The sequence below is a fragment of the Hyperolius riggenbachi genome, chromosome 3 (genome assembly GCF_040937935.1).
Source record: "Hyperolius riggenbachi isolate aHypRig1 chromosome 3, aHypRig1.pri, whole genome shotgun sequence".
NCBI classification, from domain to species: domain Eukaryota; kingdom Metazoa; phylum Chordata; class Amphibia; order Anura; family Hyperoliidae; genus Hyperolius; species Hyperolius riggenbachi.
In genome coordinates this window covers 447,842,435-447,856,757 of record NC_090648.1, presented here as the reverse complement: position 1 = coordinate 447,856,757, position 14,323 = coordinate 447,842,435, and the positions used below count along the sequence as shown (strand labels likewise).

Below are 14,323 nucleotides of genomic sequence, written 5' to 3'. Positions count from 1 at the left end.
ACTTACGCCCTTTCTCTGACCTCACGTCCTCTACCCTCGTATGCGTCATCACGTAGAGGACGTGAGGTCAGAGAAAGGGCGTAAGTACCACAAGGGTACTACCGCTGAACCGCCCGCTGCCCGGCCTCAAGTTACACGCGTCTCCTAGTAGTAGTCACTGCCAGCCAGCCAGCTAGCCACAGCAGGTACTATTAACTTTCCGCAAACTTTTTTTATGGGGAAGCGGGCAGAGGGGCGAGCGCTAGCGGAGGGGGTGGGGGGAATTTCCAACCCCCCTCGCGATCGGGGCATGCTCCCCCCTTATGCCTGCGACCCCATAGGGGGGCCGTATTCAGGTGAACAGGGCCCTGTTCGGCCGAACAGGGGCCCTGTTCGGGGGGCATTGAGTAGTTCGGGCGAACCCGAACTAAAAGGCCGAACACCAGTAGGTGTTCGGCCAAACTGTTCTGCAGAACCCGAACAGTGGCGAACACTGTTCGCCCAACACTAGTGGCTGATCCCCAGTGACCAGGATCTTGTACTCTAATGCTGACACATGTCATTTGTCCATAGATGGGTAAAATTGAGCAGAACCTCAACTCCTTGCTTATTCCACTTACACCAAGAAAAGGGTTTGAAAAGTGAAATGATGAATTTGACACATATTAGTCATTTGAAATGCTACAATTTGCGCACAGTAATTGTTTTGCAAATAAAGTATCCCTCAAATTGAGAAGCCTTATTATAACAATGAAAGCTACCTAGAAGGAAAAACCCTTACTATAATGATGAAAGCTACCCAGAAGTCATTTGCAGGTACATTTTACTCTAGGACAAATGTACACCTTATGTTGTATCAACAGAATTATTACTTAAACTGCAGTATTGTAAAACAACCACAAGATGTCACTGTGTGTAAAATGCGATGGTGATATTTATGGGATTGTCATTTCCTGTATTCACTCTGTATTCTCTTTTTGTTCTAAGTAAGCTGCATTTTCCTGATGGTGGTGTATATCTGCACGTTTTCCTTCAGTAAAGCATTCTAACTAATTATCTGTGTGTACAAAACACAAAGCTCCAACACCTTATACATATAATACACATGAATTTTACATTTTACAGTTTTTAAAGAGGAACTTTACTATGCATAACTTAATGAATAAAATTGTTTTTCTCCCACAATATTAATTAATTACTTAGTTAGTTAATGTTTGCCCAGTTTAAAGTGTTAACTTACCCCTATTTATATTCCTAAATATATCAATAATAATGTCCTCTTTACTGCTGGCAAGGTGTATTCCTGTGATTTTTTTCCCTTCTGTTATGTGAGCAGGAACATACCCTGATCTTTAAAACACAGGGGCCACAAGCTCTGTCACTGCCCAGGACCACCAAAGTCCCCATGCAACTCCAAGAGGGAGAGTGCAGGTAAGCCCTGGTGCTGCCACCACACTGCCTCTATATAAATGCAATACACTTAAAAAGCAAATGCTCACTCCCAGCCAGCAATCTGCCATTTTATATGGTCCATTTTATGGTCCATTATATGGTCCAAGTTATATGGTTTGTGAACCACATAAAATGGTAGATTGCTGGCTGGGAGTGAGCATTTGCTTCTCTTGTGTATTACATTCCCCGATCTCTCAGAATGCTTTAAGATGAGAGGGCTGCATGTCATCTTAGTCTTGGTTAAATATTACTCAGAGTGTGGAGATACATGGCAAAATACAGCAATACAGTAGATATAAGAAGCATTTATGATGCTTAATGCAAGATAATTAAGGTTAAGATAGCTGCCCTTAGTAAATCATTATGTTTCCTACAATATCTCTTTAACCTCTTGCCGACTGCTCCACAACATTTGGCGTGAGCAGTGCGGCAGCCCCAAGACCTCTCCACGCCGATTGACGTGAATGGCTGGGAATGGGCTTTTCAGGAGAGTACGTGCGCTGATGCTCCACTCCGCCTTCAGTCTCAGCTCCGCCTTCAGTCTCCCAGCGGCGATCGCCACTCGGAGACTATTAGATGGTTAAACCGCCGTCTAATAGTACTGGGGACAGCCGTGATACACAGGAGCGATTCGCTGTAAAAGGCTGAAGCCTATCACAGCCGATCGCTGTGATAGGCAGACGGTGGGAGGGAGGGAGGGGAATTTAAATAAGAAAATTTTATGAAAAATAAAAAAAAAAATATTTATTAAAAATAAACAAACATTCCTTGGGTGATTTGACCCCACCAACAGCTCTGTTTGTGGGGAGAAAGGGGGGGGGGAATCACTTGTGTGCTGAGTTGTGCGGCCCTGGCCTGCAGTGAGGCCTTAAATCTGCAGATCAGATGCTCTGACTGAAATCTGACTAGATTAGTTGCGTGCTTGGTTCAGATGTGTAATTCAAACACTACTAATGCCAGAAAGATCAGCAGGACTGCCAGGGAACTAGCATTGTTTAAAAGGAAATATATACAGCGACCACCATACGGCAACTCACTTCAGGTCCCCTTTATGTGTACTAAATTCATACAGTAGAACCTCTTTATAGTAAACGCCAAAGGACCGGGACAAGTCGTTTTATATCAGAAGTTTACTGTATCAGAATTGGTCATACATTGTATGTAACCTGAGGACTGAGTATACTATCCAGAAATTTATTGTAACAGGGTTTCCGAGTTTACTATAATGAGATTCAACTGTATATATATATATATACATATATATACATATATATACATATATATATATATATATATATATATATATATATATATATATATATATATTTATATATATCATATATATATATATATATATATATATATATATATATATATATATATATATATATATATATATTATTCCACTTATCAGTTCTACATATAACAAAACAATTTCACTAAAGTTTAGGTTGAGGATCTATGCATAACTAGATTATAGGATAACATACCTAAGGTAAAATCTTTATCACATTGCAAAACAAGTAGTATTATCTGACGCTCAAACAAAGTATGGAGCAACAATGCCCTTATTTAAATGCATAAAAGGCGTAAACATCCTTTTGTGGAATGTTAATTAACTAGGAACTTCAGGATATCCCCAGCCATTCCAGATGACCTATTTTTAACTCCGTTTTATTCCACTAATTGTCAAGGGCAGCTTAAGTTTAAAGTCATGTTAGGCTGTGACATTTAAAAAGTGATCTGATATGTGTAATGTAATAATATCCAACAAAAAGTGCAAGACTTCTTGCATTTTAAAAAACTAAAAAAAATTAATAAAAAAATAAGGATAATAAAAAATAAATAAATGTAAAAAACAACCGCCGGTGATGTCTATTCTCACCTCATAGTGTACAAGATGGTTCCATTCTGCATAATTCTGAAAAGTTTATTGGGGGTCGTCATATTGTGAGAGATCGACCTTTTCCCATTTCTGAAAAAAGTATCTGGTGTCCATATCTTACTGACCATCAAGTTATTCAACCTAAGTATTTCTGTAGGGCCGTCAAATTTTAGCCGTTCGTCAATCCACGTCTGTCGAAAAAATACATCCATTGTGTATTCCTGTAGGAAAATTAAGACCATTAAAGGTTTCAGGGAAAAACACCAGTCCGAATAATTTAATAGACAACTTAACTAGCATGTTAGCCACACTTCTGTCACTGCTTAATGGTTTTAATCCTATTACCATTAAGCAGTTACTTAAAAAAGCAACTATAGGGGGAGGGGGGAAATGAGTCCTTTTACTTAACGTCTCGCTGAACAAAAACGTAATCAAGCAGTGCAAAATGACTTGACTGTTCTAAGGCAAATTACCCGAAAACCTGTAAAATAATTATAAGCAAATGTATAATACTTAGGGTAAAAGGAAATGGAATAAGGATGTTGCTATTGTACATTGTCTGGTGAATCACATTGCTAAATTACAGTTATGTATAAAATGACTCTCTTGTCCTATGTACAGTAAAATTAAATTAATGCTATAGTAATATGGTATAATATATTACATTTATGAGTCAGTGTATATGCCACTAGCAATATACAGATGGAATAGTCGTTTTGGCAATTTATTTATTCTGATGGTTAAAATGTTTATAATCACATATTGCTATCAATATTTTTCATTTAATTTTTGGCTTAAATGATAACATAACATGGCATGTTATATGAAATTGCAAACATGCATGTTCAGTGACCTATTGCATGTTTCTGCTTGATTACCCACACAATTCTATATGGGGAAAAAAACCTTTGGGTGCTTCCTTTTGAAAAAAAAAGTGTAAGATTTGCATTAGATTATTTATGAATATTTCACATAAACAAAGAAGGGAAAATCCCGAGCTCATAATCAAGACCTGGACTAATGAATTGACTGATAGAAGACTTTGGTACTCCTATCTGCCATCTTCTAGAATAAACATTATGTCATAATTGCATTTTATAGTTGAACAAAATGAAAAATCACACTGAGAAAATGTGTCCCATTTGTCCTTTTAATATACAAACTCAAAATGAAAGTATTGAGCTTTTTTTAGGAAAAGGGCTGTATCCCTTAAAAAAATAGGTGTGACCTTGCCAAGTTGCCAATAGCGTACAGGAGCACTGTCTGTACTGTGCCAAGGACAGTTTGGACATTTCTATCAGATTCCACAGGCTGACATTACAAAATGAAAAAATGAAGGCGTAATCCGTCTCCAATCTAAGTACATGTTGCATAAGGGGCTATATGTATACAGGTTTTTATTGCCTAATTTTTTGCATTCTCTGATTGGCCAAATATTTTTGAATTGGCTGATTGGACTAACATTACCGAGTTGCACTACTGTGCTTGCAGTAATGCAGGATTTCTCATCGGAAATGCGGATATTTCATTTTTACAAAATCTAAATGAGCCTAGCGCTTCAGACCGTTGTTTTGTCCATAATTGTAGACTGTTGTTTTGTCCATAATTACAGAGAGTGACTCTTTAACCCGAGTGGGGTTGGGTTTGTTTTCTCCACCTGCCTACTGTTTTGCCACTGCTGCTGCATACAAATGTGAGTATAATTATTAACCGTCCTGGCGGTCTATTAAAAACCGCCAGGAGGCAGCGCAGCAGTGTTTTTATTTTTTTTTTTAAATCATGTAGCGATTACATGATAGTCGCTGTACAGCGGCATCAACCCGCCCGCTTCGATTGCCCTCCGGCGATCTTTGATCAGGAAATCCCGTTCAAAGAACGGGATTTCCTGAAGGGCTTCCCCCGTCGCCATGGCGCCATGGACGTCGTGACGTCTAAGGGAGTCCCGATCCACCCCTCAGCGCTGCCTGCCACTGATTGGCCAGGCAGCGCACAGGGTCTGGGGGGGGCATCACGGCGAGGCGATTAGTGGCGATCTTGCGCGAAACGGTGGCGATCGGAATGCACACGCAGCTAGCAAAGTGCTAGCTGTGTGTTGTAAAAAAAATGATGCAAATCGGCCCGGCAGGGCCTGAGAAATCCTCCTGCACGGCATAGCCCGAGCTCAGCTCGGGCTTACCGCCAGGAAGGTTAATGCTGTCTTAATCCCTGTGACACAAATGTTCTATTCTCTATTGGTTCTTGATATCCTCCCACATTCCCCTCACCTCCTTTTTTTCCATGTACCTGGATTCTGCTTCTGGAATCTTCCCCACTGCAGAGGTTAGAACACAATACAGAGAACGAGAGAGATAGAGATAGAGAGAGAGAGAGGAGAGAGAGAGAGAGGGAGAGAGAAAGGAGAGAGAGAGAGACTGGTGCCGCTACTTTGATTAGAATTACCATGTTGAAGAAACTAAAAGGAGGAGGAGCACATAATGAACTATACAGGCTTCAGCCTATTTGTATAGAATTTTAGCCTCTCAGGAGTGACTGCTGAAGTTGCTCTTGACCAGGAATTTAAAAAAGGGATTTATTAGAGATTAGTTAATCAAGGAGCTGATGCATAGATGTAAAAAAATCACTGTCAATAGAAGATTATGAATTTACAGACATTTATTTCAGCTCGCATGTGAAACTGGGAACAAGATATTGCTGATAGAATATAGATAATATTTTAATTCCAAACACTAACCTCCCTCTCCAGGCCTAGCCCTAACTTACCTTCCTGCTACCTCATTGCATAACACTATTCTCCCACTTCCTGATTAAAACACTAATCTCTCTTCCTGTTACCTTGTGCCATAACACTAACCTTCCTCTCCACACCTATAACTAACCCCTCCCTGTTACCTCATTGCCTAACACTAAGCTCCCTCTTCCTGCCTAACACTAACCTCTTTCCTCACTACCTTATCACATAACACTAACTTTTTCCATGCCTAACACTAACCTGGTTCCCTGCTACCTCATTGTGTAACACATTGTGTAACACTTACCTCCCTCTCTACGTATAACACTAACCTCTGACCCCGCTACCTCATTGCGTAACACTTACCTCCTTTTCCGTGCCTAACACTAACCTCACTACATGCTACCTCATTTCCAAACACAAACCTCCTCCCTGCTACCTCGTTGCATAACACTAACCTCCTCTTCCATGCCTAACACTAACCTCCCTCCCCACTACCTCATCACCTAACACTATCCTCCTTCTTTATACCTAACATTGAACTCCCTTCCCACCATCTCATTGCATAAAACTAGCCTCACTCTCCACCCCTAACACTAACCTGTTGTGATGGGCCAAATATCACATTTTGGGTTTGCAAATTTTGAATCTGATCCTCCGCAAAAAATTGCGAATCTGGCAAATCTGAGAATCTCCATAGACTTCAATGGCAGGCAAATGGCCCCTTATGTGCTAGAAACACCAAATTTCCAGGGTATGTGGAGGGGGGCAGTGGCTACAAGTGTAAAAAAAATACCTAATGGTAGTGTAGATTTGCATGTATCAAAAGAAAGAGCAATGAATTTCATGACGGGGTTTCCAGGGGGTCCATACACAGTGCGTATGGAACCCAAGGAACCCCTCTGGAGTTGCGATGCTTTGGTCAGGGCAGGGATTGCTATACAGCCACAATATGGCTGTATAAATATTCCTGGCAACTTTACCTATTTTTTTTAATTTACTTTTTTTAATGTTCAGAATGTCGGAAAAATATTATTATTATTTATTTTTTTAATTTGCTACGTTATCTGTCATTACCGCATTTGATAGTATACTTTTTCCCTATGAAACTTTAAAATCAATTTTCTTAAAAACTATAAGGTCTTTTTGAAAAATTTTATTTCCTCTTGTAGCCACTGTCCCCCTCCACATATCCTGGTGTTTAAAGCATGTAAGGGGGCTTTGCTAATAATCACTTAAGTTGGCAGCCATTAAAGTCTATGAGAAAAATGCAAACACAATTTTTTTTGTAAAATTAAAACGCGAATTTCGAATATCGCTGGTTTGCTGCGAAGTATTCCCCTGGTGATTACTTCGGCCCATCTCTACTAACTTGCCTCCTCGCTATTTACCTCATTGCATAACACTAACCTCCACTTCCATGCCTAACACTAACCTCCCTCTCTGCTAACTAATCACCTAATACTAACCTCCCTCTTTATACCTAACACTGAACTCCCTCCCCACTATCTCATTGTGTAACACTAACCTCCCTCTCCACACCTAACACTAACCTCCCTCCTTGCTACCTTATTGTGTAACACTAACCTCTATTTCTATACCTAACACTAACCTCCTTCGCCAATACCTCCATGCCTAGCACTAGCCTCCCTCTCCACTACCTCATCATCTAAAAGGCATAAAAAGGAGGAAGGATCGGCTCTGCAATATGCATTTATTTCCAAAAGTGAGGCACAGTCCATTAACGTGTACAAAACAGCTAGGCAATATAAGTGGACATACCAGTGCTAGGAGGTGTGGGTGCTGGGAACTGATCCCACCGCAACTCCCACACCTCCCAGCACCGGCATGTCCACTTATGTTGGCTAGCTGTTTTGCACGCATGTTAATGGACTGTGCCTCTCTTTTGGAAATAAATGTATATTGCAGTGCCTATCCTTCCTCCTTTTCTCATAGCACCTCATCATCTAACACTAACCTCCCTCTTTATACCTAACACTAACCTCCCTCCCTGCTACCTCATTGTGTAACACTAACCTCAGTCCCTGCTACCTTATCATCTAACACTAACTCTCAGGGCTCAGCTATATTATTTCTGAACCCCACTCATACCATCTCACACTAAATTCCCAACCCCGACACTATCTGAGCCCAGCTGCACTGTAGCTTAACTCATAATCTGATTTGTTTGCTTCGCCATATGATAACTGGGAGTCTGCACCTAGCAGCAACTAGCACCACCACACTAAAATCAACTGCATTGGGGGCACTGGGCTTAAAATGAATGCTCTGGAAGTTGTAGATTTTCTTTGTTATATTTCAAAGTACCTCACACTTGTTATGGACTGATCTATAAATCAGATCCCAAGAACAGTAAGGGTGACACTTCTTTCATAGTAAGATTGTTCCTCTTTGGAATAGCTGTTTCATTAACTGCACTGAAAATGGAAAATTCTACATAACATGGCTCTGAAAGCCCCTAATAAATCTGTCTTAATTGGTGTCTGAATTCACTTCAGCAAGGCTTGGTGTACAGAGGCGCCAGAGTAGAATAAAAATGTTTAAAAACCATCTAAAAGAGGGGGATGTTCAGGTGGACTTACCTCCCTCAAAAATATAGAACTCAATTGAGTCACAATATATCAATACAAAAAAACGTTTTATTTAACTCCACTTAGTGCAACGCGTTTCGCAGGTGTGGTCCTGCTTCATCAGGCAAACAGGAGTATAACTCAATGGGTCTAGATGCAGAAGTGAGCGCCTCTGTCCTGTCTGAATTCACTGTTTGCTTTGTGTCAGCATGTTCCCCTTTAAGACGTTTTTAAATGTCTTAAAACATCTATCAAGTTTTCCCTTAAAGTGAACCTCCAGACTAAAAATCTACTTAGCAGCACTGAAAAAGCTTGGTGTTTCTTTAACAGTTTCACAGCATCAAAACTTTAATTTTCTTACCCAAGCCTCATTTTTAGCTGCACAGAACTTAAGCTCCACCTCATAAAATAAATCTGCCCAGGCATTTTTCCCCTGATGCTGTGCAAAGCATGATGGTATTTTTGATGTTGTTGTTCTTGTTCTGCTGTTTTGGTGCAATTTAGTTTTTTTACATTTTGAAATGTAAAAAAAAGATGTGAGATGTGAAGCCTAGCGCGCAGCTAGGAGGGATGATCAGGACACAGGAGAGTTGGAACTGTATCTCATGCTCCCTGTCACCTCCTTTCAACCACAAAGATTGCTGCCCTCATAAAATCACAAACATTTTCCTGTTCTTTTAAGACAAGATGGTTAAGAGATTATATTACCTATCTATTTTAATTAACATAACTAATGTAACTTAACTTTTTGCCGACCGCGTCACGCCGATGAGTGTGGCAGCGGCGGCAGCCCCAGGAACACCTAACGACGATCGGCATAAAGTCCTTGGGGCTTGTTTTGCAGGAGATTTGTTTTGCAGGAGATTTGTTTTGCAGGAGATTGTGCACACTGATGTGCGTGCATCTCGCCTTTCGGAGACTGTTAGACGGCAAAATCACCGTCTAATTAGCTTGTACAATGCTGCAGTCCATGGCAGCGCTGTACTGGGGACAGCCTTGTGACACGGCTGTCCCCTCTGTGGGCTTGGAGGTGATCCACTGTCATAGGGTGTAGCTAGTGTTGGGCGAACACCTGGATGTTCGGGTTCGGGAACGTTCGCCGAACATGGCCGCGATGTTCGGCATGTTCGGGCCGAACCCCGAACTCCCCGAACATTCCGCTTTTGGGGGCCCTATGGGGTCACAGGCATAAGGGGGGAGCATGCCCCGATCGCGGGGGGGGGGGGGGTCGGAAATTCCTCCCACCCCCTCCGCTAGCGCTCCCCCCTCTGCCCGCTTCCCCATACAAAAGTTTGACGAAAGTAAAATAGTACCGGTGGTGGTGGCTGGCTGCTGCAGTGGCTGGCTGGCACTATGAAGTGACTGAGGAGGAGGAGGAGGAGTAGGACGCGTTGAGGGAGGTCGGGCAGCGGGCGGTTCAGCGGTAGTACCCTTGTGGTACTTCCGCCCTTTTTCTGACCTCACGTCCTCTGCATACGAGGGTACGCGTCACGCGTACCCTCGTATGCGTCATCACGCAGAGGACGTGAGGTCAGAGAAAGGGCGGAAGTACCACAAGGGTACTACCGCTGAACCGCCCGCTGCCCGGCCTCCCTCAACGCGTCCTACTCCGACTCCTCCTCCTCAGTCACTTCATAGTGCCAGCCAGCCACTGCAGCAGCCAGCCACCACCGCCGGTACTATTTTACTTTCATCAATTTTTGTATAGGGAAGCGGGCAGAGGGGGGAGCGCTAGCGGAGGGGGTGGGGGGAATTTCCGACCCCCCGCGATCGGGGCATGCTCCCCCCTTATGCCTGCAACCCCATAGGGGGGCCGTATTCGGCCGAACAGGGCCCTGTTCGGCCGAACAGGGGCCCTGTTCGGCCGGGCATTCAGCAGTTCGGGCGAACCCGAACAGTTTGGCCGAACACCACCAGGTGTTCGGCCGAACTCGAACATCACTCAAACAGGGTGATGTTCTGCAGAACCCGAACAGTGGCGAACACTGTTCGCCCAACACTAGGTGTAGCCTATGATGGATGATCACGCTGATTGACTGGTGGGGGGAAGGAGGGTGGGGATTGTAATAAATAAATAAATAGCTGTTTTTATTATTAAAATACAGATAAAAATATTTACAAAAAAATTAACATTGGGAGCTCTGTTGGTGGGGAGAACAGGGGGGGGGGGGGTCACTTGGGTGCTGTGCTGTGCGGCCCTGCAGCGAGCCCTTAAAGCTGCAGTGGCCCTTATTGTGAAAAATGGCCTAGTCTTTAGGGGGGTTTAACACTGCAGTCCTCAAGCAGTTATTGACAGTGGCCTCAATTCACTAGGCTTTATCAAACACTTTATCAAACATTTGATAATTTACCTCATGGGTATAATCTACTTTTGAATTCACTAAGGTGTTATATATTTATTGAATGTTTTATCGATAAAACGTTCAATAAATCTATAACACCTTAGTGAATTCAAAATTAGATTTTACCCATGAGGTAAATTTTCAAACGTTTGATAAAGCATTTGATAAAGCTTAGTGAATTGAGACCAGTATGTTTGTTTAGGCTAAAGTTCTTCCGTAAATACACATAACATTACTATTAAAACTAGGTAGAGAATTAGACTCTCTCTCTCTTCACTCTTGTGTCACTGCCACTGGCACCGTGTTCTGATGACAGGACTAGGGATGCTCATTCAAAATTCAAGGGATTGATATTTCCATATTTCCAATCTAAAAATGGGCATTTCTGATCAGAAATTGGAAATCAGATTTCCACAGAAATACTGCATTACTGCAACTTGGTAATTTTAGCCTGATCACAGAACTTGGAAGCATTGGATCAATTAGAAAATGCAAAGTCAATCAGAGAGTGCAACAAATGACCCAAAAAAAATGAGACTCAATGGAAATTGGAAATCCATGGAATCGATAATCAGCATTGGCAGAAATTGGAATTCCCATGGAATAGGCAATTGGGATTTCCGACCATCCCTAGACCGGCCAAACAAACCACATGCAGACTTTACAAAGAAGTGAAAGTTAAAGTGTTTAAAGGGACTCCGAGCTCTAAATATAAACAAAATTGGTACATACCTGGGGCTTTCTGCAGCCCACCGTAGGTCAGGAAGTCCCCCAGCATGGGCATGGCTCCTCTCCCGGTCCCTCCGCCACATACCGCACCGCCGACACCCGTGACGGGTGTCGGGCTCCCACTTCCTAACCCGGGATGCTCGTCATCATTATGCCGCCCGTTGCGCATCATCACGGCGGCCAGCGTGACAGTACTGCACATGCATGATTTAACCACGCATGCGCAGCACTGTCATGCCGGCCGCCATGATGATGCGCAGCGGCCGGCGTAATGACGAAGAGTGTCCTGGTTCAGGAAGTGGGAGCCCGACACCCGGCTCGGGTGTCCCCGGTACGGTATGCGGCGGAGGGACCGGGAGAAGAGCCAGGAGGATGCCGAGGGACCTCCTGACCTACGGTGGGCTGCAGAAAGCCCCAGGTGAGTACCAATTTTGTTTATTTTTTTAGGTCAGGGTCTCCAGTTTCCTCCCACATCCCAAAAACATACTGATAAGTTAATTGGCTCCCCCCTAGACTATGATACATACACTACACCATATAGACATATAACTACAGCACGGATTAGATCGTGAGCCCCTCTGAGGGACAGTTAAGTGACAGGACAATATACTCTGTACAGCACTGCGGAAGATGTCGGCGCTATATAAATACTAAACTATAATAATAATGTGTTGGAAATTCAAATACTTACAAATGCCTATGTGATGCCTGTTCAGGACATTTATACAATAAATGTTTTAAAACTGTACACAATAAATTCAGCAGTATTTAATGTGCAATGTACAAATGTGAAAGCGATTGAGAGTTATCTTTTTCAGCAAATGAATTTAATTAACTTGTAATGTTTTATTGTCATTGTTTTTAATTTTGTTCATTTATCCCTGCAGGATAAAAGAACTATCTTTGTAAAGCACTCTGAAGTACATAAATAGGACACTGGTACCTTCTGTAGCATACTGTATATTGACAAGAAGATTATACAAAGTAATCTCTCCTAATCAGTTTGCTTGTACACTGCACTGATATAATGTAACATAAGAAGCTACAACAGCATGAAACATAAATACTGTAAGTACTACTTTTCAAGATCAACAGCCAGTTAACCCTTACCATTTCAACATCTGAAACTGGACCGAAGCTAGTGACGTAGATATCAGTTTTGACTTCTGTTACAGGACCTAATAGACATTTTAAGAAATTACATTAATAATATAAACATAGAAATGTATCACAGGACATTGCATACAAATTAATAAAACACATTGAATGATACTAAAGTATTTACTAAAACTATATTACTTTTTGGTGTTGTTGAACTGAGTGTGTTTTATATTGTTGTCTGTTTTCTGTTGAAACTTTTTGTGTTCCATATGCAGCTCACCTCCAAATCCAGGACGAAGTCTGTTGTCATAACCATCTAGCAGTCGATCCAAGATACGGGTTATATTTTCAGAGTAAATATTTTCATAAGGTGCATATTCACTTAGACCTGTATTTGCACTACAAAGGCATATAAACCATAGTTAAATAGATAACCTTATTGAAAGAAAACATAAAAAGAATAACTTAATTTTATGAAATGTAGGACATTTTTTAACACATTAGCATCATATAATATATAGCATTATATATCTATAGCATGATATAATAAGATAAAAACAATGCAATGTATTTGAAAGTAGGATAATAATGCAATAGAAAAACAATGCATAAATATCATAGTATACCAAACAAGGTATTATAAAATAGCATGTTATAAGACAACATAGCAGGTATAATATAGTATAAAAAAATGTAACATAAACAAACATGACGTAAGAAAACACAGCAGAACATAATAGTATTACACAACGAAGACACAATATTTATACTGATACAGTATCAGTGAATAATGTCATTAGCTACATTATCTATTTACCTTAAACTGATGTAACATAACCAGAAGATTATCCAAGCCATTCTTCTGCGCAATGAAAATTACCAGGAGAATCTTTTAGCCCAATCACCCGAGTAAAGTTTCACATGACACAGATTTTTTTTTTCAGTAATCCAGTTTAAATTCAATAGTGAAGTGCATAGTACAGATGGAAGACTTCTTCGCCTTTTTTGCTCTTTGATTTCCGTATCACGGTTAAGACTCAACTGACTTGTTCAGCCCTGGGAATTAGACGTTTGAAGGGACAGTACACGCTTGGACAGCATTGACAATAATCGAATAAGGCATTATGGGAGATTAAAAGGAAGACATCCACAGCTAGTTTTGGCAAAGAATTAGCAGGGACCCGTTAGGAAATCTGGACAAGCCACGGTTTCTCGCTGCTACAGAAATGGCCCTTTGCTCTTGCCATGTGGAATATTCATTTGTGTATAGTCATTTTTTTTAGTTGTATTACCAGCATTACATGCAAGAAAAAGGCTTTCATTTCTGGTTCTCATTTCAGACTGTTTCAGCCATTGGATGTCAAATTAGCCAATAAATATTATGTAAGGTCTGTATGTTCTGTGCGGTGAAGCATGAAAAAACAGATTCATTAGTATTTCCACTAAACTAATCCTTTAAACTTCAGCAAACAAGAGTCATTAACCCTAAGCAAAGTGATAAAAGATGATTAAAAAG

The 14,323-nt window shown here is 41.3% G+C and overlaps 1 protein-coding gene across 2 annotated transcripts in view; it reads right to left on the bottom strand.

Annotated features, from left to right (window-relative positions):
* GABRA6 (gamma-aminobutyric acid type A receptor subunit alpha6) overlaps positions 1–13,994 on the bottom strand; it is a 45,374-nt gene extending 31,380 nt beyond the window's left edge. The window contains exons 1-4 of one of the 2 annotated variants that reach the window (XM_068277823.1): positions 13,625–13,994; positions 13,088–13,206; positions 12,817–12,884; positions 3,317–3,537 (exon numbers count right to left, since the gene is read on the bottom strand). In XM_068277823.1, coding sequence (XP_068133924.1) covers positions 3,317–3,537; positions 12,817–12,884; positions 13,088–13,206; positions 13,625–13,665 — 449 coding nt within the window. In that variant the 5' untranslated portion in view covers positions 13,666–13,994. The remainder of the gene's footprint in view (positions 1–3,316; positions 3,538–12,816; positions 12,885–13,087; positions 13,207–13,624) is intronic. The other variant, XM_068277822.1, reaches the window with a different exon arrangement.
* Positions 13,995–14,323: the final 329 nt, after the last annotated feature.